This window comes from Lactuca saligna, chromosome 5, assembly GCF_052625555.1.
Source record: "Lactuca saligna cultivar CGN05327 chromosome 5, ASM5262555v1, whole genome shotgun sequence".
Taxonomy (NCBI): Eukaryota; Viridiplantae; Streptophyta; class Magnoliopsida; order Asterales; family Asteraceae; genus Lactuca; species Lactuca saligna.
This window is the reverse complement of record NC_136421.1, coordinates 222,079,348-222,099,823: the sequence shown is the minus strand read 5'-3', so window position 1 is coordinate 222,099,823 and position 20,476 is coordinate 222,079,348. Positions and strand designations below refer to the sequence as shown.

The 20,476-nt window shown below is 39.5% G+C and overlaps 1 protein-coding gene across 1 annotated transcript; it reads left to right on the top strand.

Moving 5' to 3' along the window:
* The first annotated feature begins 15,259 nt into the window (after nt 1–15,259).
* SMU2 (RED family protein) lies at nt 15,260–18,357 on the top strand. The gene is made up of 10 exons (XM_078993455.1): nt 15,260–15,497; nt 15,843–15,983; nt 16,111–16,160; nt 16,265–16,379; nt 16,464–16,602; nt 16,690–16,758; nt 16,842–16,965; nt 17,054–17,418; nt 17,492–17,866; nt 17,949–18,357. The coding sequence occupies exons 1-10, from the start codon at nt 15,445–15,447 to the stop codon at nt 18,228–18,230; spliced, it is 1,713 nt and encodes a 570-aa protein (XP_078849581.1). The 5' UTR covers nt 15,260–15,444; the 3' UTR covers nt 18,231–18,357.
* The last annotated feature ends 2,119 nt before the right edge of the window (nt 18,358–20,476 follow it).

Here is a 20,476-nt window from a genome sequence, read left to right as displayed (position 1 = left end):
TACTTTTTATAGTTACATAATACGTGTTCTAAATGAATGAACAATATTTAATATGAATAACTTAGTTTCAGTTCACAATGATAAACTAACAAGGAAACACATTCAAATATTAGAACTTATGATTATACACTTTGCTCAACATATTACAAAGTGTTATGATATTTACATGCTGTTGGCTAACTTTAGCAATTCTGCCCAGTTTTGTAAAAATCACAGAAAAATCATACGAAGTCAAAAACTAGATCCGTAAATTTTGAGAGTTCAAAAAATGTGTCTAGTTTACTCATAATTTTTATCACGATTTTTAATGACCTCCAACTTGGGTGAAAATGTCCATAATCACAGACTGGTCCGGATTGTTGTTTGAAATGATAGGCAGTTTTGTAAAAATCACCATAAATTGTAGAAAAATCGTATGGAGATGTGCAAGTAGTCATTTTAAAGCTACAAACTTGAACTATTTGCACCTTGTACAGTTTTGAAAACAAAAATGTTTAAAATGCCCAAAACAGTCCGTGAATGGAGTTGAACTTTTCTGATGAAGGCTGTTAGAAAATTTTAATTATGTTCTTAGTGTTTTAACTTGTATCCCCCCCTGAAAACTTGAGAAAACATGAAAATGTAGGGGTATGAACTCACCTTAAGTGATTTCAGTAGGTAAGTGTTGAAGAAGATAAGTGTTCAACCCAAGAACACTTGAAGAATCACTTGAAGATTCGAAGATCTAACACAATTATGAGAGAGTTTGTGTAAGATATCCATGATTTGAGTGGAAATGATTGAGATAATCATAAAGAGAATGGATTATGCTTACCAAATGTGGAGGAAAAACTCAAGATCAGCCCTTGAATCTCGAATTTCTAGAGAGAGAAAGTGAGAGAGGAAAGAGTTTGATCTTCTTGTGAAATGAGAGCAAATGAGAGAAGTGAGGAGAGAGGATGAATATTCAGCCCTCAAAAACGTGGGAAAGAGGGATAATTGAGTGGAAAAGAGGGATAATTGAGTGGAAAAGACATTGATGTGACCTAGGTAAGGTGGGGGGTGTGGCTGGTCATAGAGTGGGTGTGGGAGTGGTTGCTTGTGTTAGAAGGTAAAGCAAAGTCAACACTCCACCTCTTTGTACTTTTCCCACTTGCTTTCATTATTTAAATAAATATTTTTATGAAAATATGATTAAATTGTGAATATTTAGGGTTTATTATGTTAAAATATGATTTTGGGTGAAATTCCCACGTTAAAATAATTAAAAACGGGCCTTAAACGCAAAACTACGCGAAAACCGGGAGAAAATGAGTTCCCAGCGAGACCTCTCGGTCCTAGGCCGAGGTTCGGTCCCTAGGCCGAGACCCGGTCCACGCTGAGGACTGTAGCCGGAAGCGAACAGAGGGAAACGAAAGGGGCGAGTCAGACGCGAGAGCGAGGGGCGAGGGTTCGGTCCGAAGGGTCATTGGGGTTCGGTTCGGGATAAGAGGCGAGAATGTCAGAACCGAACGTACTGTAGTGAACAGTAGTGAACAGTACCTTCGGTTCGTTTGGTGAACAGTACTTTCGGTTCGGCTCAGGAGGTTTCGGTTCGGCTCAGGAGGGTTCGGTTCGGCTCAGGAGGTTTCGGTCGGGTGAACAGTACCTTCAGTTCGGGTGAACAGTACCTTCGGTTCCTCCTTTTCTTGGGTTCGGTTCCTCCTGGCTCGGGTTCGGTCCTCTCACTTTCGGTCGGGTGAACAGTACTTTCGGTTCCTAAGGACCTTCGCCTCTCATAAGAGGGTTTTGGTTCCTAAGGTCCATTTTTCTCGTTTTTATCCCGTTTTAAGCCGTTTTTGACCCGGTTAAGGGTCGGAATGACCCGAATGATTCTAAAAAGTTACGGGAAGCTTTTGAGAGAGATTTGGGAGAGATTTCACATACTTGGAGAGATTTGGGAGAGATTTGACATTCTTGGAGAGATTTCTCATACAAAGAGATATTTGCGAGAGTTTTCACATACTTAGAGGGATTTGGGAGAGATTTGACATTCTTGGAGAGATTTCTAATACAGAGAGATATTTGAGAGAGATTTCGCATACTTAGAGGGATTTGGGAGAGATTTGACATTCTTGGAGAGGTTTCTCATACAAAGAGATATTTGCGAGAGTTTTCACATACTTAGAGGGATTTGGGAGAGATTTGACATTCTTGGAGAGGTTTCTCATACAAAGAGATATTTGCGAGAGTTTTCACATACTTAGAGGGATTTGGGAGAGGTTTGACATAGAGAGAGATAGTGTGGAAACGATTGAGAGAGATTTCATGTGGGATAGTTGTGAGTATCCGGTATCGAAATGTATGGTTCGTGAACCCTGTTAAGCCTTGTTTAAGGATCTTACACACTCCCGATGAGCATACAACATTGTTTTATCGTTCTAGTTCATTGATTAGAACTAGGGTTTAGGAAATTTTTGACACAAGACTTTTCTCAAGTGATGTTTTCCCATTAATATAGCAAGTTACACTGTATGAACATAACACAAACCCTAATACACAAGGTTTAATAGAGTTGAACGGCTTGACTTGATGACTTGGCTTGACTCAAGATTGACGATTGTCACATCATCCCCCCGTTAGAGGGAATTTCGTCCCGAAATTTAAATTCGACTGGGACTTCAAGGGTTTGGGAAAAGATGTGGATACTTTTGCTTCATTTGATCTTCACGTTCCCAGGTAAACTCAGGCCCTCGTTTCGCATTCCAACGAACCTTCACTATGGGAATGCGACTTTGTTTTGTTCTCTTGATCTCTCGATCCATGATCTCGACGGGTTCCTCCACAAAGTGGAGATTCTCATTAACTTCGATTTCTTCGAGTGGTATTACGAGTGTCTCGTCAGACAGACACTTCTTTAAGTTGGACACGTGGAAGGTAGGGTGTACATTACTAAGTTCTTGTGGTAGTCGGAGTTTGTACGCCACGGGACCAATCCTAGCAAGGATTTCGAACGGACCGATGTACCTTGGGTTTAGTTTCCCTCGTTTACCGAAACGTATCACCCCTTTCCAGGGGGAAACTTTTAGTAGTACCCGGTCTCCGACCTGGAATTCTAAAGGTTTGCGTCGCTTATCCGTGTAACTCTTTTGTTGATCACGAGATACTTTTAGTCTTTCCCGAATTTGAATGATCTTTTCTGTGGTTTCCCTTATGATTTCAGGCCCAGTAAGGGTGCTATCAGGGACTTGCCCTCTGGCTAGCTGAGTATCTCCAGCTTCGGCCCAACACAGTGGTGATCTACACTTGCGACCGTAGAGAGCTTCGAATGGAGCGACTCCAATGCTAGTGTGATAACTGTTATTATAAGAGAATTCGATAAGCGGTAGATGGGTATCCCATGCCTTACCAAAATCTATCACGCAGGCTCTCAACATGTCTTCCAACGTCTGGATGGTTCTTTCGCTTTGTCCGTCAGTTTGTGGATGGTAGGCCGTACTCATGTCTAGCCTGGTTCCCAGAGACTTCTGTAGGGACTGCCAGAAACGCGAGGTGAATCTACTATCTCGATCAGAGATAATGGATGTTGGTACACCATGTAGTCGCACGATCTCTTTAATATACGTCCTGGTTAACTTTTCCATCTTGTCTGTTTCCCTTATTGGCAGGAAGTGCGCGGACTTTGTCAATCTGTCCACAACCACCCATATGGTATCCATCCCACCTGATGTCTTAGGCAGTTTGGTTACAAAGTCCATGGTTATTCGCTCCCACTTCCACTCGGGTATATCCGGTTGTTGAAGTAGTCCTGATGGCTTCTGATATTCCACCTTGACCTTGGCGCAAGTGAGGCACTTGCTCACATAAGTAGCAATTTCAGCCTTCATGTTTGGCCACCAGTATAACCTTTTGAGGTCTAGATACATCTTATCTGACCCCGGGTGAATAGAGTATCGAGTCTTGTGGGCCTCGTTCATTACAACGTCTCGGTACCCACCGAACTTCGGTGTCCAGATTCGGTTCATGAGATAACGAGTTCCATCCCCTTTGACTTCCAAGTTCTTGTCCATCCCCCTTAGTGCTTCGCTTGCCACGTTTTCTGGTTTCAAGGCTTCTAATTGGGCGTCCTTGATCTGGGTGGCCAGTTGGAAGTGGATCGTCATGGCTAGGGATTTTACTCGGCGACCCGAGTATTCCTTCCTGCTTAAGGCATCGGCTACTACATTAGCCTTGCCCGGGTGGTAGCGAATTTCACATTCATAGTCATTCAGTAATTCCACCCATCTTCTTTGGCGCATGTTAAGTTCTTTCTGATTGAGAATGTGCTGAAGACTTTTGTGATCAGTGAAGATGGTGCACTTGGTGCCGTAGAGGTAGTGCCTCCAGATCTTCAGGGCGAACACCACCGCTCCCAGTTCAAGGTCGTGGGTTGTATAATTAACTTCATGTGTCTTCAGTTGCCTTGATGCATAAGCGATGACTTTTCCCCTTTGCATGAGCACACAGCCGAGGCCTTGATTTGAAGCATCGCAATACACCACAAAATCATCAGTTCCTTCTGGAAGAGACAAGACTGGTGCGCTGCATAGGGCTTGCTTTAGTGTCTGGAAGGCGGCTTCTTGTTTATCTTCCCACTCGAACACTACACCTTTCTGAGTCAAGGTGGTGAGAGGCTTAGCGATCTTGGAGAAGTTTTGTATGAATCTTCGATAGTAGCCTGCGAGTCCCAAAAACTGTCGGATTTCTGTTGGCGTTGTAGGTGTTGACCAATCTTCGATTGCTTTGATCTTTGAGGGGTCCACATGTATTCCTTCTTTGCTTACTATGTGGCCAAGGAATCCTACTTCACGGAGCCAAAATTCACACTTTGAGAATTTGGCGTAAAGCTTCTCGGTTCTTAAAATCTCCAGAACTAGTCGTAGATGTTGTCGGTGCTCTTCTTCGCTCCTCGAATAGACCAAGATATCGTCGATGAATACGATGACGAATTTATCCAAGAAGGGTCGACACACACGATTCATCAAATCCATGAACACCGCAGGCGCGTTTGTTAACCCGAATGGCATCACTACAAACTCATAGTGCCCATAGCGAGTTCTGAATGCCGTCTTGGGGATATCCTCTTCCTGAACTCGTAGTTGATGATAGCCCGACCTCAGGTCGATTTTTGAAAAGTAGCTGGCTCCTTGGAGCTGGTCGAAGAGGTCATCTATTCGGGGTAGGGGATAACGGTTTTTGATAGTGAGTTTGTTTAGTTCTCGATAGTCTATGCACATGCGAAAAGACCCATCCTTCTTCTTTACAAATGAGACTGGTGCTCCCCAGGGCGAGGAGCTTGGCCTGATGAACCCTTTGCTCAATAGTTCATTCAACTGGCTGGATAGTTCTTGCATTTCTGCCGGTGCTAAGCGATATGGAGCCCTGGCGACGGGGGTAGCTCCTGGGATTAAGTCGATCCGAAATTCGACTTGTCGCGTGAGTGGTACACCAGGCAGATTGTCTGGGAAAACATCAGGGAAGTTGCATACTTCTGGAATTTCTTTGATGTCCTTCACCTCCTGTTTCCTGTCTACGATGTGGGCTAAGAAAGCATGGTATTGCTTTTGGAGGTACTTTTGGGTTTTAACACAAGAGATGATTTGTAGGTTCGCACTAGGTTTATCGCCATAAACGGTGAGAACGTTGCCATTCGGCAGATTGAGGCGGACGGCCCTTTCGTAACATAGAATGTCGGCACGATGAAGGCTTAGCCAATCCATACCAATGATTATATCGAAGCTTTTTATGGTGACCGGCATAAGGTCAATTTTGAACAAATGGTTGTCTAGAGTGAGAGTACACCCTATGTAAATATCACTAGCGCGCTCAACCTTTCCATTTGCCATTTCTACGATGTAAGAATCTTCTAGTGGTTGAGGATTTTGCTTAAGTATATGTTTGAATTGGTGACTTATGAAACTTCTTTCTGCCCCACTATCGAAAAGTACGCATGCATAAGAGTTATTGAGGAGGAACGTACCAGTAACCACAGAGGGATCCTTGACTGCTTCTCCCTGCCCTAAAGTTAGGACTCTCCCTACACCCCCAACATTAGGGGCTCGTGCCTTGGGGCAGTTCCTCCTGAAGTGTCCCGTTTCACCACATCCATAGCAGGTTTGGCTTGCTCCAGTGTTGGCGGTTGTAGCGACTTGTGCGGCGATTTGGGTAGTCGCTCTACAGAATCGTGCAGTGTGCCCCTTCTTGTTACAGTTATTGCAGTTTAACTCTCGACAAGCACCGTTATGGTGGTAGTTACACTTGTTGCACTTGGGAAGAGTTCCCGTGTACTATTTCGACGGCGCTGGAGCGACAGTAGTAGTGGCGGCACGAACAGCAACAATCTGTTGCTTTTTGGCGGGGTCCTGAGTTGGTTGCTTCTTTTTATTGCCCCAGAACTTCCTCTTGTTGTTCCCTCCTTTTGTTCGGTCGGTGGTGGTTATCACGGTACCACGGCTAGCCCTGTGATCTATGAGTTGTTGTGCCAATTCCTTGGCACTCTCAAAGGTAGTGGGTCTCGAGGCCAATACACTATCTTGAATCTGAGGTGATAGCCCCCAGAGGTATCGTTCCACCTTCTTCTCTTCTGGAGTGACCATTGTTGGACAGAGGAGTGCTAGGTCGTTGAAACGGGCAGTATAAGTTTCAAGATCAGTGCCTGACATTCTGAGGTTCCAAAGCTCTTCTTCAACTTTTTTGTATTTCGCCCCTCGGGCAGTATTCCTTTAACATTAGGGCTGTCAAATCCTCCCAGCTGATTGCGTTAGCTACTGCAGGAGTAAGTGACTTAACTCGGCCATTCCACCAAGTAAGTGCTTTTCCAGTGAAAGTGAATGCCGCATACTTGACCTTGCTCGCCTCGGGACAAGCGCAGATTTCAAAAACTGCCTCGGTCCTTTCGAACCATTGCACCAGTGTGATAACGCCCCCGCTTCCATTGAAAGGATCGGGTTTGCCATTCGTGAAGTCTTTGTAAGAGCACTCCATCGTACGCCCCGTGCTGTCCCCATGAATGGAATTGGTAGCTCCGGATCCAGAACCGCCAGAACCATTGGTTCCCATTTGCGACATTGCTGCCGCCACGGCTGCCGTTACTGCAGCCTGGAACATTGCAGGATCAAACTGCGGAGGTGGTGGTGGAGGCGGCACTGGGTTGTTGGAAGGCCTTGGTCTTTTCCTTGGTGGCATGGTTCTGTCATAAAAAAAATGACCAGTCGGTAAGACTTCAATAGTGATAACGAGTCGAGTGTTACTGGTTTCATCCCTCTTGTATTTTATCAAAACTTTATTATTTGTAAACTGTTTGTGTGATCAGGTTATGATGTATAGTGCCAAATATTTAATGAATAAAACATATGCCAAATTTCATTGATAACTTTTAGTACATAACATTTGGAGGGAAAAGTTTGACCTCATAAAGGTCTACATTACATTGTTACAAAAGATAGTTTTTGGCATTACAAAAACCCTTTGAATAGTGTGATCACATAGTCGCAGGGTCGACCTACATACAAAGAGTAACACCAACGCATACTCCTAAAGTTTTACTACCAAAACATGAGAATAGTAATGAGTTCTAATCACTGCGACCCTTCTTTGATGGAGGCTGCGATGATGTCGATGCGCCCTGTAGTTCCGCCAATCTGCGTTCGGCTGCAACCATTCTCTCTTCGAGAGCCATGTATCTTTCCCGATACTCTCTTGTTTTTGCTTGAGCTGCTAGAAGATCTTGGATGAGTTGGTCTCTGTGGCGGGAGTCTCGTTCCAGGTCTCTGGTGCGATCAGTAGTAGACTGTACGATGGCACTTAACTCCCGGACCTGATCGGTCGTCGTCCTACCACGATCATCCATTCTCGCTATTCGTTGTATCGTGACGGGGAGAGCTCTGTCAGCCGGTCCACCATGAGTGAGATCATAGTAACCTCGTTGGTAGCCATATGGTGACCGCTGGCGTTGTTGTCGGCTCCATCTTTCGATCGTTGTTACCCAAGGGGGTTCAGGTCCGTTGTATCCAAAACGGTGCGCGGGTACCCTTGCGATGTAGGGAGGGTTGAATACTTCTGGTGGTTCCTCCGCTTCATTCCCAAACATGACTAACTCATCACCTTCCTCTTCTTCCTCTTCGTCTTCATTTTCCTCTTGGTCGTCTTCCTCTTCTTCTTCATTTTCTTCTTGGTCGTCTCCCTCTTCTTCTTCTTGTTCGTCTTCCTCTTCGAGCTCCTCCTCGGGATCCTCTTCGGGATCCTCCTCGGGATCCTCTTCGGGATCCTCCTCAGGATCCTCTTCGGGATCCTCCTCGGGCTCATCATCGATCCATCCTGCGTTTCCCTGATTGGGAAAATAGGGGTCCCCGGGTATGTGAAATCCTGCCATGTCGTCTGCACGAGAAATGGGGTTAAGAAGCACATATCGGAAAATAATAATCGGGCACTATAGAAACGTACAAATACTCCTATATTATTTTTAGATGTTTATATTTGGTTCTTAGCGTGTTCTTTATGGAGTGTAATTAGGTTTTTAGATTTGTCGCTCATTACGACTATTCCTTAGTGTGCGTAAGTTACTTCTTGGACGGATATAGTTGATCAGGCTATATCCTTCCCAGAACTGATTACGCATGCTAAGGCGTATTAATAATGTTCGACTCCTCCTCTTTCAATTTATGTTCTCCTAAGTTATGACACCAAGCTAGTATAGAATGCATGCAAGTATACTTTAAAACAAGAAATTATTTGTTTCCTAAAAGTACAACTCGTTAAATCACTTTAAGAATCAGAGACTTTTAGTCCCAAATGTGTTTATAGTTTGTATATCTTATGTGGTTTGACATACTTAATTCACTATAAACCGTGCTCTGATACCAATCTGTCACACCCCCAAACCAAGGATGGCGGAAACGTCCGGGGGTGGAGGACTTCATGTATAGTATCATAACCACAATTTCAATAGTAATTTAAGCAAACACAACCAACATATATATAATTGAAGAAGTTACATCACTTGTATGAATTACATGTTTCAAAATCAATTACAATATGTTGTCAAAATATGAAAAGTTTGACGTCTTAACGTCCCATCCTCAAAAGCACTTGATTACCTGTTTAGTGTTTTCCTGAGAATACGAGTTGTTTGAAAAGTGTCAACACAAAGGTTGGTGAGTTCATAAGCTTTTATTAATAAACTTAGTAGAAGTCTATCACATGTAAATGTCGCGTTTGTGTCAGAAAAATCCGATATTTTCCTTGAAATCCGAAAAATGTAGCCTTATAACCAAAGACTAAAAATGTATAAGAGATCATCATTTCTTAGTAGAAACGTCATGAGTTTAAAATGATGTGGAAAGTAAATTTCTTTATCAATCAAAAACCTACTTCGGTTTTATGAAACCCCGTAAACTTTATGAATTGTTATCTCCCTAGGTGAGTTGCTATAATCATACTGTGACTATGTGAACCTGCCACAACATTTCTCAGGCGTCGCGAAAATGAAATGACATTTGTCACCCGTAGACCTGCAGGTCCCACTGTAGCTAGCAGCAAGGTGTGGGGTGTCAAACCCAATATAGATCTATATACAAGTATCACATTCTCCCTCAAGGAGATTTTGATTATAACTACCAGGAATTATATCCCGCACTCAGACGTACGGGGAGAGAGAGTCTCACAACATAGGTTAACAAGTTCACGTGAAATGTGTGTGGATATAAATCTTTCTTGTATGAATGTACCCTTTTTGTACGAGTGTGTTGAGTGATGTATCATAAACTATACCTATTATAGTTTATCTAAAATGTATATAATATGTATGAATTCTTTTTATGGAAATGTATTAGTGTTGTGAATTTATCCAACTATACTTTTTATAGTTACATAATACGTGTTCTAAATGAATGAACAATATTTAATATGAATAACTTAGTTTCAGTTCACAATGATAAACTAACAAGGAAACACATTCAAATATTAGAACTTATGATTATACACTTTGCTCAACATATTACAAAGTGTTATGATATTTACATGCTGTTGGCTAACTTTAGCAATTCTGCCCAGTTTTGTAAAAATCACAGAAAAATCATACGAAGTCAAAAACTAGATCCGTAAATTTTGAGAGTTCAAAAAATGTGTCTAGTTTACTCATAATTTTTATCACGATTTTTAATGACCTCAAACTTGGGTGAAAATATCCATAATCACAGACTGGTCCGGATTGTTGTTTGAAATGATAGGCAGTTTTGTAAAAATCACCATAAATTGTAGAAAAATCGTATGGAGATGTGCAAGTAGTCATTTTAAAGCTACAAACTTGAACTATTTGCACCTTGTACAGTTTTGAAAACAAAAATGTTTAAAATGCCCAAAACAGTCCGTGAATGGAGTTGAACTTTTCTGATGAAGGCTGTTAGAAAAATTTAATTATGTTCTTAGTGTTTTAACTTGTATCCCCCCCTGAAAACTTGAGAAAACATGAAAATGTAGGGGTATGAACTCACCTTAAGTGATTTCAGTAGGTAAGTGTTGAAGAAGATAAGTGTTCAACCCAAGAACACTTGAAGAATCACTTGAAGATTCGAAGATCTAACACAATTATGAGAGAGTTTGTGTAAGATATCCATGATTTGAGTGGAAATGATTGAGATAATCATAAAGAGAATGGATTATGCTTACCAAATGTGGAGGAAAAACTCAAGATCAGCCCTTGAATCTCGAATTTCTAGAGAGAGAAAGTGAGAGAGGAAAGAGTTTGATCTTCTTGTGAAATGAGAGCAAATGAGAGAAGTGAGGAGAGAGGATGAATATTCAGCCCTCAAAAACGTGGGAAAGAGGGATAATTGAATGGAAAAGAGGGATAATTGAGTGGAAAAGACATTGATGTGACCTAGGTAAGGTGGGGGGTGTGGCTGGTCATAGAGTGGGTGTGGGAGTGGTTGCTTGTGTTAGAAGGTAAAGCAAAGTCAACACTCCACCTCTTTGTACTTTTCCCACTTGCTTTCATTATTTAAATAAATATTTTTATGAAAATATGATTAAATTGTGAATATTTAGGGTTTATTATGTTAAAATATGATTTTGGGTGAAATTCCCACGTTAAAATAATTAAAAACGGGCCTTAAACGCAAAACTACGCGAAAACCGGGAGAAAATGAGTTCCCAGCGAGACCTCTCGGTCCTAGGCCGAGACCCGGTCCACGCTGAGGACTGTAGCCGGAAGCGAACAGAGGGAAACGAAAGGGGCGAGTCAGACGCGAGAGCGAGGGGCGAGGGTTCGGTCCGAAGGGTCATTGGGGTTCGGTTCGGGATAAGAGGCGAGAATGTCAGAACCGAACGTACTGTAGTGAACAGTAGTGAACAGTACCTTCGGTTCGTTTGGTGAACAGTACTTTCGGTTCGGCTCAGGAGGTTTCGGTTCGGCTCAGGAGGTTTCGGTCGGGTGAACAGTACCTTCGGTTCCTCCTTTTCTTGGGTTCGGTTCCTCCTGGCTCGGGTTCGGTCCTCTCACTTTCGGTCGAGTGAACAGTACTTTCGGTTCCTAAGGACCTTCGCCTCTCATAAGAGGGTTTTGGTTTCTAAGGTCCATTTTTCTCGTTTTTATCCCGTTTTAAGCCGTTTTTGACCCGGTTAAGGGTCGGAATGACCCAAATGATTCTAAAAAGTTACGGGAAGCTTTTGAGAGAGATTTGGGAGAGATTTCACATACTTGGAGAGATTTGGGAGAGATTTGACATTCTTGGAGAGATTTCTCATACAAAGAGATATTTGCGAGAGTTTTCACATACTTAGAGGGATTTGGGAGAGATTTGACATTCTTGGAGAGATTTCTAATACAGAGAGATATTTGAGAGAGATTTCGCATACTTAGAGGGATTTGGGAGAGATTTGACATTCTTGGAGAGGTTTCTCATACAAAGAGATATTTGCGAGAGTTTTCACATACTTAGAGGGATTTGGGAGAGATTTGACATTCTTGGAGAGGTTTCTCATACAAAGAGATATTTGCGAGAGTTTTCACATACTTAGAGGGATTTGGGAGAGGTTTGACATAGAGAGAGATAGTGTGGAAACGATTGAGAGAGATTTCATGTGGGATAGTTGTGAGTATCCGGTATCGAAATGTATGGTTCGTGAACCCTGTTAAGCCTTGTTTAAGGATCTTACACACTCCCGATGAGCATGCAACATTGTTTTATCGTTCTAGTTCATTGATTAGAACTAGGGTTTAGGAAATTTTTGACACAAGACTTTTCTCAAGTGATGTTTTCCCATTAATATAGCAAGTTACACTGTATGAACATAACACAAACCCTAATACACAAGGTTTAATAGAGTTGACCGGCTTGACTTGATGACTTGGCTTGACTCAAGATTGACGATTGTCACATTATCTTTTCAATTTGTTTACATCTGGTTTTTTTTTTTTTTTTTTTTTTTTTTTTTTTTTTTTTTGTATACACTTTGGTAATGAACTTTTTGGAAGTGTTCACATATGACCATTATGACCGGCTGTAGCAGGTTACATCCGGTCATAACCGATCATAATGGTTATATGTGAACACTTCCAAAAAGTTCGTTACCTAGATGTGTACAAAAGAAAATATAGTTACTCAGATGTGAATAAACCGAAAAGGTAAGAGTAAATTACACGAATGATCCTTGTGGTTTGGGTAATTTGTGCGTTTGGTCCCCAACTTATTTTTTTTCTCGGATGACCCCCACTGTTTATTTTTGGTGTGCGTTTGGTCCCTATCTTACCTCAAAAGACCATTGTGCCATTTTTAATTTATTTTCTTATTTATGTATTTATCTTTTATATACTTAAAAAAATTAATAAACCATACATATCTGTATCTTCTCACCCTATACCTGAAACCATATTTGAGAAATTTAAGTTGGGTCATACTAATCCTTATCTTATCTCTCATCATCATCAACATCTATTTTCTTTGAGTAAATTACTGAAATCGTCCCTACGGTTGGGTCAAAATTGCATGTTTGGTCCCTAACTTTTTTTTTTGCACTCAGATTGTCCATGTGGTTTAATTTTGTTATGTTTTTCGTTCTTGACATATATAAAGTTAGGGATCAAACGTGCAATTTTGACCAAACCATATGAACGAGAAACGCAAAAAAATCAAACCATAAGGACGATCCGGGTGCAACAAAAAGTTAGGGACCAAACGTGCAATTTAGACCAAACCATAGGGACGATTTCAGTAATTTACTCATTTTCTTTCCATCTTTAGTGATATCAACGTCTCCAACATCCATTTTCTTTGGTCATTCAATTCCGATGAACCAACACAATAACCCTTCTATTAGGTTATGATGGTGGAAAATTCAATAAAGAGACAGTAGGCTGTGATGTTGATTCGTCGGAGTTGAAGAACCGAAAAAAGAAGGGATGATGAAGACGTTGATGTTACTTAAGATGGAAATAAAATAAAAGTTGAGGAGGATGAGAGATGAGATGGTGACCGGTGGGACCCAACTTAAATTTCTCAAACATGGTTTCAGGTTTAGGGCGAAGAGATACAAATATGCGAGGTCTATTAGTTTTTTTTTAAATACATAAAAAATTAATACATAAATAAGAAAATTAATCAAAAAAGAAATTAAAAGGGCAAAATAGTCTTTTGAGGTAATACATGGACCAAACACACAATAAAAATAAACAGTAGGGATCATCCAAGTTAAAAAATAAGTTAGAGACTAAACACATAAATTACCTAAACCACAAGGACCATTCGTGTAATTTATTCTTATATCAATTTGTTCATCCAAGTAACTATTTTTTTTTTGGGAAGTGCCCACATATGTGATATGACCATTATCACCGGATGTAGCTTGCTACGACCGGTCATTTGTGAACACTTCCAAAAGATTCGTTACCTAGATGTATACAAGAAAAAAAAAATAGTTACACAATGTGAAAAACCAAAAAATTAATAACCTAATAAGTCTATTTTCCTTTTTAAAAGACAAAACTACAAAATTGGTCCTTGTGGTATGCAAAAACCTTTGGATAGGGTCCAAAATGTTTTGAACTTGCATGGAAGGTCCAATATCAGGGTTTTTCTGGGTTTTTGGTCCATGATACACCTAAAAAGACCATTTTACCCTTTTCATTTTTTTTTCTATTTTCGTTATTTATTTTGGTATTTAAATAATTAAACATATAAAAATAAAAACTAAAATCTCACCCAACCCCCCCTCTCTTTCCGCCCACTGTCTTCCCCACCCTTGTTCCTTTCTCGTTTTTTCTCCGGTGATCATAATCATGCCGGAGGCGGAAACATTTTCTTCAACACCAAAAGTCGCTTTGTATCAGAAAGTCAGATGATTTTATCACCCCGCAGAGAAGACATCAACTGTGAATCGACGCTACTGCTTTAGCTGCTTCGAGTGCTATTTGCTATCTTATTTCCCAATTTAACGATGTAAATTGAACGCCTTCGCTTCGTGCGAATCGAAATCGGTTAAAGGTAAAAATTAGAAACACTAGTTTTTTTTGAATTATGGGATTGCTTACCATGTAGGAGCTCCTCCAAGATGCCTAAACATAAGTAGTCATGAATAACAAAAGCTTCGCTGTCGTACCAAAAACCAAATCGGAGCGGCAACAACTACCGATTTCACGAAGGATGCCGAAAAACTTAACCTAGTGCTCGAATTTTCTATCATGGGTGATGTTTTACAGATCTTTCTGATTGTGCCTAAGGAGCCCTCGCCAAGTGTGCTCTTGGGGAGTTGAATTGGATCTCAGGGGTTGAATGTTGTGATGGTTTCATAGTCCCCGAAAAATGATTCTGGTGGGAAGTTTGATTTTGATTTATAAGGAGATTGGGGTTTGGTTTGTGAGTTAAGTGGTGGTGGGTTTCGTGAGTTTGGTTGAGATGATCATGGCTCGACGAAGAAGAATATATATATATATAGAGAGAGAGAGAGAGAGAGAGAGATGGACCCGTCTTTCTATTTTTCTTTTCTTTTGTATTTTTTTAATTATAAAACAATTAAAGCAAATAAAGAAAATGTAAAAAAATAAATAATAAGGGCAAAATAATCTTTTCATATTTTGAAGGATCAAAATCATAGAAAATTTTTGATTTTCAACATTCCTATCCAAAATATTTTGCATACCAAAAAAATCAATTTTACGGTTTTATCTTTTTTAAAAAGATGGAAACACTTCTTTATCTAATAAATTCAAAAAGATCGAAACACTTCTTTATCTAATAAATTCTTAAGCTCTCCCAAAGAAAAAAAAAAAAAAAAAATTCACAGACGCCCTGAAATAGTTATTTTCACATTCCACTCCTTTCTTTACGAAGGAGAACGCCAGAGTAAACTCCCAAATCCCTACCCACGTTATAATCAGGTACAAGAAGACGCCGTGATTTGAAGGCATACAATTACCACAGCGATTTATTTTGTTCTCGAGTTTCTTGTGCTCCAATGGGTTCCTCCAAGGTGCGGAACAACCACAAAGAAAAAGTAGTTCGTCGCAAGTATGTATCATTCTTGTTCGCACACATTTATGTCGTATTCCTCCTTTTTCATCTTCACGAACATCTCCATACCACTATACCTTATGCAATAGCAGATAGTTATCCGTGTTTTGTGATCGTAATGGAATAATTAGGTCAATTCATGTGGCGCTTCGAGTCTATCTAGTTAATGATTTGCTATTTCCGAAGTATATATTTTTTTGGAATTAGAAGTTTGTGATCGATTAGATTTCTTTTGATTCTCTTTCTGAGCATCTTGTTCCATTTCCTGTTTGCCTCTATAAATATTGCTGGTGAATCCATTCGAATGTCATGCTAATTGGTCTTAGTAATTGACATGTGCAGAGAGGAAAAGGTTGAACAACCAGAACTACCAAAATATCGAGATAGAGCTAAGGAGCGAAGAGAAGATCATAATCCTGATTATGAAGCTTCTGAATTGGGCTCTTTTCATGCTGTTGCTCCTCCTGGAAATGTTGATCTTCTGTAAGTCCAGCTCAATTCTATCTCTATGTTCTCTGTTATTCTGTAGTATCTTCAGCAACATGTATAATAACTAAGAACTAACAAGTACCCTAATACTTACTTGTTTCTTGTGTGGTTACTCATGCAGATCAGCAGAAGCCCAAAGGATATCAATTGAGAAGAGCAAGTATCTTGGAGGTATATTTTCTGATATATTACACTATTGTTATTTTTTTTACCTGTTCTTTTTCCCCATTTATTGATTTATACTTATATGATTGAGATAAATGACTATGACACAGGTGATGTTGAACACACACATTTGGTTAAGGGGTTGGACTATGCTTTGCTTAACAAAGTGAGAAGTGAAATAGACAAGAAACCAGAAGCTGAAGATGCAAGTGATGGAAAGCCTAGGTAAGCATGTTTAGACCTTGAACTCTTCAAGTGAATACTTCTAACATGATTTGACATATCTGCCCCTGTATTATTAATAAACAGACAACCCAAAGAAGACCTTCCAGTGTCATTTCGCACTGGACACGCAAAGGCAGTGTATAAGTGGATAGTGAAGCCTCAAACTACTCTTAAGCCAAATGAGATGTTCCTTCCTGGACGAATGGCTTTCATTTTTGACATGGTAACTTCTTTAATTCCTTTTCGTTTTCTTTATTTTTATGTTTATCTTTTTATAAATCATAACATGAATATTGTTAATGTTTGACAGGAGAGTGGGTTTTCTCATGATATCCCAACCACTGTTCACAGAAGCAAAGCTGATTGCCCAGAGCCAGAGGTTCTTTATATATTTTCTTTTAATTTATATTTCATGTTAAAATAATCATTTTTTTTCTCAAAATCATTTTATTTTATCTTCAGGAAATGGTTACTGTCAGTGTTGATGGCTCTGTTCTTGATCGAATTGGTAAAATCATGTCTTACCTTCGTCTTGGATCATCCGGGAAGATTCTTAAAAAGAAGAAGAAAGACAAGGATGTGAAAGGTACAAATTAACATTTCACCCTAAATTATAAAATTAGTCACATCCATATATATATATATATATATTAAAGTTAATCTTGATATCACAGGAAAGTTCTCAGCTTTTTCTGGTAATTATGATGCTGAGAAATTTTTAAAACCTGAAAGAGAGTTTCTGCCACCACCACCACCACCACCACCACCAGGTCCACCACCGCCACCACCTCCCAGAAGCAATCATTCCGATGAAATAGAGAAAGTGGAGGTGGAGCCCACTGTTGCTCGTGTTGAGGAGGATGATATCTTTGTAGGAGAAGGAATTGACTATTCTGTCCCTAGTAAAGATATGAGCCAAAGCCCATTGTCAGAAGACATGGAAGAATCTCCTAAAAGAAAAGAGAGACCTTCTTATTTCGATGAGCCAGCTTATGGCCCTGTTCCACCCTCAGATCCATCTCAAGACTGGCAACAAACAGTAAGAAAAATAGAAACATACGTTTATTTACTATTTTACCCTCATCTTGCTTAACAATTTACAAAATTTTCAGAATGGGTATGATGCTATGCAAGTGCAAGGCTATCAGGGAGAGTGGCAGCAGGAGTATCAATATGTGGAGCAGATGGGGTACCCTGAACAATACGTCCAGCAAGATGGTCAAACATATGATATGCAAGGAGGTTTGACCATAGAAGGGGACCCACATTTAATGACACAAGAAGAGAAAGATAGAGGTTTAGGATCAGTGTTTAAGCGGGATGATACGAGGCTTCAACAATTAAGGGAAAAAGATGCTCGTGAGAAAGATCCGAATTTTATATCCGAGAGCTATTCGGAATGTTATCCGGGTTATCAAGAATATAATCGTGAGGTTGTTGATAGTGATGATGAAGCTGATTTATCCAAAATGGATATGGGTGGTCGAGTAAGTGTTTTTTTTTTTCATTTACAATTGTATATGTTAATGGGAGATGAAATATGTTAATTATGTAATATGTATAAAACAGGCAAAGGGTCGGCTTCATAGGTGGGACTTTGAGACAGAAGAGGAATGGGCAACATATAATGAGCAGAAGGAAGCCATGCCAAAAGCTGCGTTTCAGTTTGGTGTGAAGATGCAAGATGGACGAAAGACAAGAAAGCAGAACAAAGACCAAAAGATTACTAATGAGCTTCATAAGATCAACAAGATACTTGCCAAAAAGAAAATGAACAAAGGAGGAGATGCAAATGATGATGACAGTGGTGGTGATGAATCTCCTCATCCTGGAAAGAAGCTCAGGGTTTAATTGATTTGGTAGAGGTGGTTATGCACTACTGCTGTGTATCTAAGCATTAACTTGTTTCTAAATGCTTGTAATTTATATCTCCTTTGACTTATATATGGTTTTGATTTTGGGAGGAGGTTATCATCAATGTATCTCCCCATTGACAATAGGTATAGATTCCAATTCCATATGGCTCAAGCTTCCAAGATCAGTCTTCTCAACAACCAGGATAAAAAGGAAATGTGGTAGTGGGTCACATTGGTGAATTCCCTTTTTCTAGGAAAAACTCTTTAGTTGCACAACCATTGACTATTATTAAAACCCTAGCCAATGATAGGAAGCCTCTATTCCAGTTTTGCCATTTTGTCCAAAATCCATTCGTGCCATTATCAAGTCTAGATATTCCTCGCTAAGACAACTAAATGCGTTTTCAAAGTCAACTTGATTATAAAAGATTTGGTTTTGCTTTTCCTTAGCCAAGAAATAACTTAATTGATGATTAATGACCCATCAAGAATGTTTCGGTCTTTTATGAAAGTTGGTTGTGTGTGCATAATAACAAGTGAAATAACCTTCTTTAATCTTTCCGTCAACACTTTGGATATCATTTTGTACAAGCTTCCGATTAAGCTTATTATATGATAATTGTCGAAAGTGTTTGGGTCGCTTATCTTTGGAATTAAGGCGATCAATGAAGAGTTATAACATGTGTCAAATTTCCCTGATCTTTCAAAGTCTTGCAACCATATATGTCTTCGCCGATCATATCTCATTGCTTCTTTATGAAGGCGAATGTGAAACCATTAGGACCTGAGGTCTCATCACACACACAAATATGTGATATCCTCATTTTCACAATCAGGAAAAAACATTTTTATTTATGTTCATTTTAAAACAAAGTTTATTTATAAGTGTAGATTTGTCCCATAAAAAGTATTTTTAAAGGAATTGTTTTTGTTGATCATTGAAAACTTAAGATGTCATAACTGATACAAAAAACATAAGCATAAACATAGTTACTATTAGCTTTACAACATCTAATGACCTATATTTCCTTGAATCTCTCATCAGATCCAAACATCATATACCTTCATAACGTTATATGTGATACAAATAAACTAGGTGGGTCAGGTTGGAAAACCTGTTGAATATATAAGGTTTTCGACCCACAATCTTATAATTAATTTGTTTTATTTTTATAATTTGCATCAAACAATTAATCCGATTATCCATTCCCGTTATCTGTGCAGTCAAAAGTGGTGGGATAACGGTAATCAGTAGTTGGCAAAATAGGTACTAAATAGCAGTACCGCAAATATCAACGATATTGATCGATATTTGACTGCTATTTGACTGATATTTGGCAAATATCGGTGGGATAGCGGTGAAATAGCGTTTGTAGCTAAAGTTTTTATTAAATCACTTCGTTTATTATTAAAATGTAGATATATGATGGAGTTTTTATGGGATTGACAAACATTTGCGTTAAAATTTTTCTAGTTTACTATATGTTTTACTTAATGAACTTGTATTCATCCAATACAACACAAGGTTACAAAGGCGCTACGTAATATAAAAATATCGATATCCCACCGCGATAATGGATATATCGAATATCGACCCTTGACTGATATTTGATTTTGGACCGCTATAACTGCATAGCCTGTTATTCTCACTCCCTGATCTTAAAGTGATAATGTCAAAGGATCTATCCTAAAGCATCTCTAAGTGAACAATACTGCCTCGATGATTCCTTAGCAATATATGCTAATAAGGCAACCAAGGGGTGAACAAAGTACCCACATGAATAATTCGTTCATACCTACAGGTCGTGGTCCTATCCGTATGTGCTTCCATAACATCTACATGTCGGAGACCTACCCGTGTATAGTTTAGTAACACCTATAGGTTGTAGACCTGTCTGAATACTATTCATTAACACCTATAGATCGTAGACTTGTCTGTAAAAAATTTATTAACATCTATAGGTTGTAAACATGCCCATATATGATCGATTAACACCTATAGGTTGTAAACCTGCTCGTGTATGGCTTATAAACCTCTACAGGTTGCAAGCGTATCCATGTTTGACCCAACTTCTCTAGAATAGTCTGTGGTCATCATCAATATCCTACTAAGTGACTACATTACTAGTCCGATAGTACTATAAAAGTCAAGGCCTCTCATCATTTTCCTTCATCCCTCTTTACTTTTCACTACCCTATATATATTATAAATATGAAAATATACATGGGGTTAAATAAAAT

Excerpts from the sequence above, each read along its gene's own strand:
- SMU2 (XM_078993455.1), top strand. The coding sequence starts at position 15,445 with ATGGGTTCCTCCAAGGTGCGGAACAACCACAAAGAAAAAGTAGTTCGT. Across the intron at positions 15,498-15,842 it reads GAAAAAGTAGTTCGTCGCAA|AGAGGAAAAGGTTGAACAAC; the intron begins GTATGTATCATT and ends TGACATGTGCAG. Across the intron at positions 15,984-16,110 it reads CCTGGAAATGTTGATCTTCT|ATCAGCAGAAGCCCAAAGGA; the intron begins GTAAGTCCAGCT and ends TTACTCATGCAG.